The sequence below is a fragment of the Gavialis gangeticus genome, unplaced genomic scaffold, assembly GCF_001723915.1.
Source record: "Gavialis gangeticus isolate Ggan-Ray unplaced genomic scaffold, GavGan_comp1, whole genome shotgun sequence".
NCBI lineage: Eukaryota > Metazoa > Chordata > Crocodylia > Gavialidae > Gavialis > Gavialis gangeticus.
In genome coordinates this window covers 5813225-5814544 of record NW_017729020.1, presented here as the reverse complement: position 1 = coordinate 5814544, position 1320 = coordinate 5813225, and the positions used below count along the sequence as shown (strand labels likewise).

The 1320-nt window shown below is 63.5% G+C and overlaps 1 protein-coding gene across 11 annotated transcripts in view; it reads right to left on the bottom strand.

Moving 5' to 3' along the window:
- The window catches only part of ANK1 (ankyrin 1), a 64166-nt gene that overhangs the window by 16709 nt on the left and 46137 nt on the right, over positions 1–1320 (bottom strand). For 10 of the 11 annotated variants that reach the window (XM_019514423.1, XM_019514420.1, XM_019514421.1 and 7 more), the window contains exons 10-12: positions 630–827; positions 434–532; positions 87–185 (exon numbers count right to left, since the gene is read on the bottom strand). In XM_019514423.1, the coding sequence (XP_019369968.1) occupies positions 87–185; positions 434–532; positions 630–827 (396 nt within the window). Of the gene's footprint in view, positions 1–86; positions 186–433; positions 533–629; positions 828–1296; positions 1314–1320 lie in introns of those variants that run through there. The other variant, XM_019514424.1, reaches the window with a different exon arrangement.

Genomic DNA, 1320 nt, shown 5'->3' with positions numbered 1-1320 from the left:
GTGGGAGGGAGGAGGACTCTGCAGGAGGCAGGAGCAGGGGTAGCAGAGCTCCTGTGCAGGGAAGGGGCGAGCGGGGCTGGACTCACCACATTGGAGACATTTGGGGAGGCTCCACGCTGCAGCAGGGTCTTCACAATTGGCAGATGCCCCATGAAGGCAGCCACATGCAGTGGGGTCAATCCAGACTGGGAGAAACAGGGGGTGTGGGGAAGGGGGCATCAGTGCCGGCACCTGGGCATGAGGCAGGGCCAGCAGCGCCTGGCAGGTTCTGCTCTCTGGGCATTAAGCCGACTGGGCACTACAGCACTGTGGCCAGAGGACCCTGCCATCCCACACGGCCCCTGTGGCTCTGGCAACCTGCCCCTGAGAGGGGCGGTGGGGCACCAGGGGAGCACGGCAGGTCTGGCCGGGTCAGGCTGCGGCTCGCGCCTACCTCTGTGACCGCGTCGATGGAGGCCCCAGTCTTCAGCAACAGCTCCATCACCCGGATGTGGTTCTTCTTGCAGGCGATGTGCAGGGGCGTGAAGCCGTTCTGCAGACAGACAGATAGACAGATGGACAAACATGAATGGACAGGTGGGCGTGACAGACTGGCGGTTGCTCAGACCTTGCTCCTGTCCCGTACTCACCAGGGCACGGGCATTGGGCTTGGCCCCCTTGTCCAGCAGGAGCTTGGCCACGCGGTGGTGCCCGCAGTGGGCGGCCACATGCAGTGGAGTGAGGTGGTCCAGTGTGATGTCGTCGATCTCAGCGTTGTACTGCAGCAGGAGCCGCACACAGTCCACGTGGTCGCCCTGCGCTGCCATGTGGATGGGCGAGAGCCCGTTCTGCCGGGAACAGTGCAGGCATCAAGGGTTGGCACAGCCTGGATCCACCCCAGAGCAAAGCGGGCTTTTGCACCCCTGAAATCCAGAGGGAGATGGGACCTGCCCCCCTCTCCACACACACACACTCTGGGGCTCCTGGGGAGGGCTGGAGAGCATCCATCACTGGGCAGAGCCAGGCGCTAGCTACAGCTGCTGCAGGGGCCAGACAGATGCTGGGCAGTGTCCAGGGAGCAGCCTCCTGTGACAGAGGATGCCCCAGCCCCTTGAGCCCACCAGGCAGGTGCTGAGCAGTAGGGCAGAAGCCCATGTGCTCACAGGTGAGATCACAGCAGCTTTTGGACTCCGGGAGAATGACAGCACCCCACCCCTTGCCTACTCCAGGCAGCCAGCACGCTCAAGAGTAGCCTCGGAGCCCCAAAATGCTGCAGCTCATGTTCCCGCCTGTGCTTTTGTGGGGCCTGGCAGGCACCTTGGTTTTGGCTTGGATGGGAGC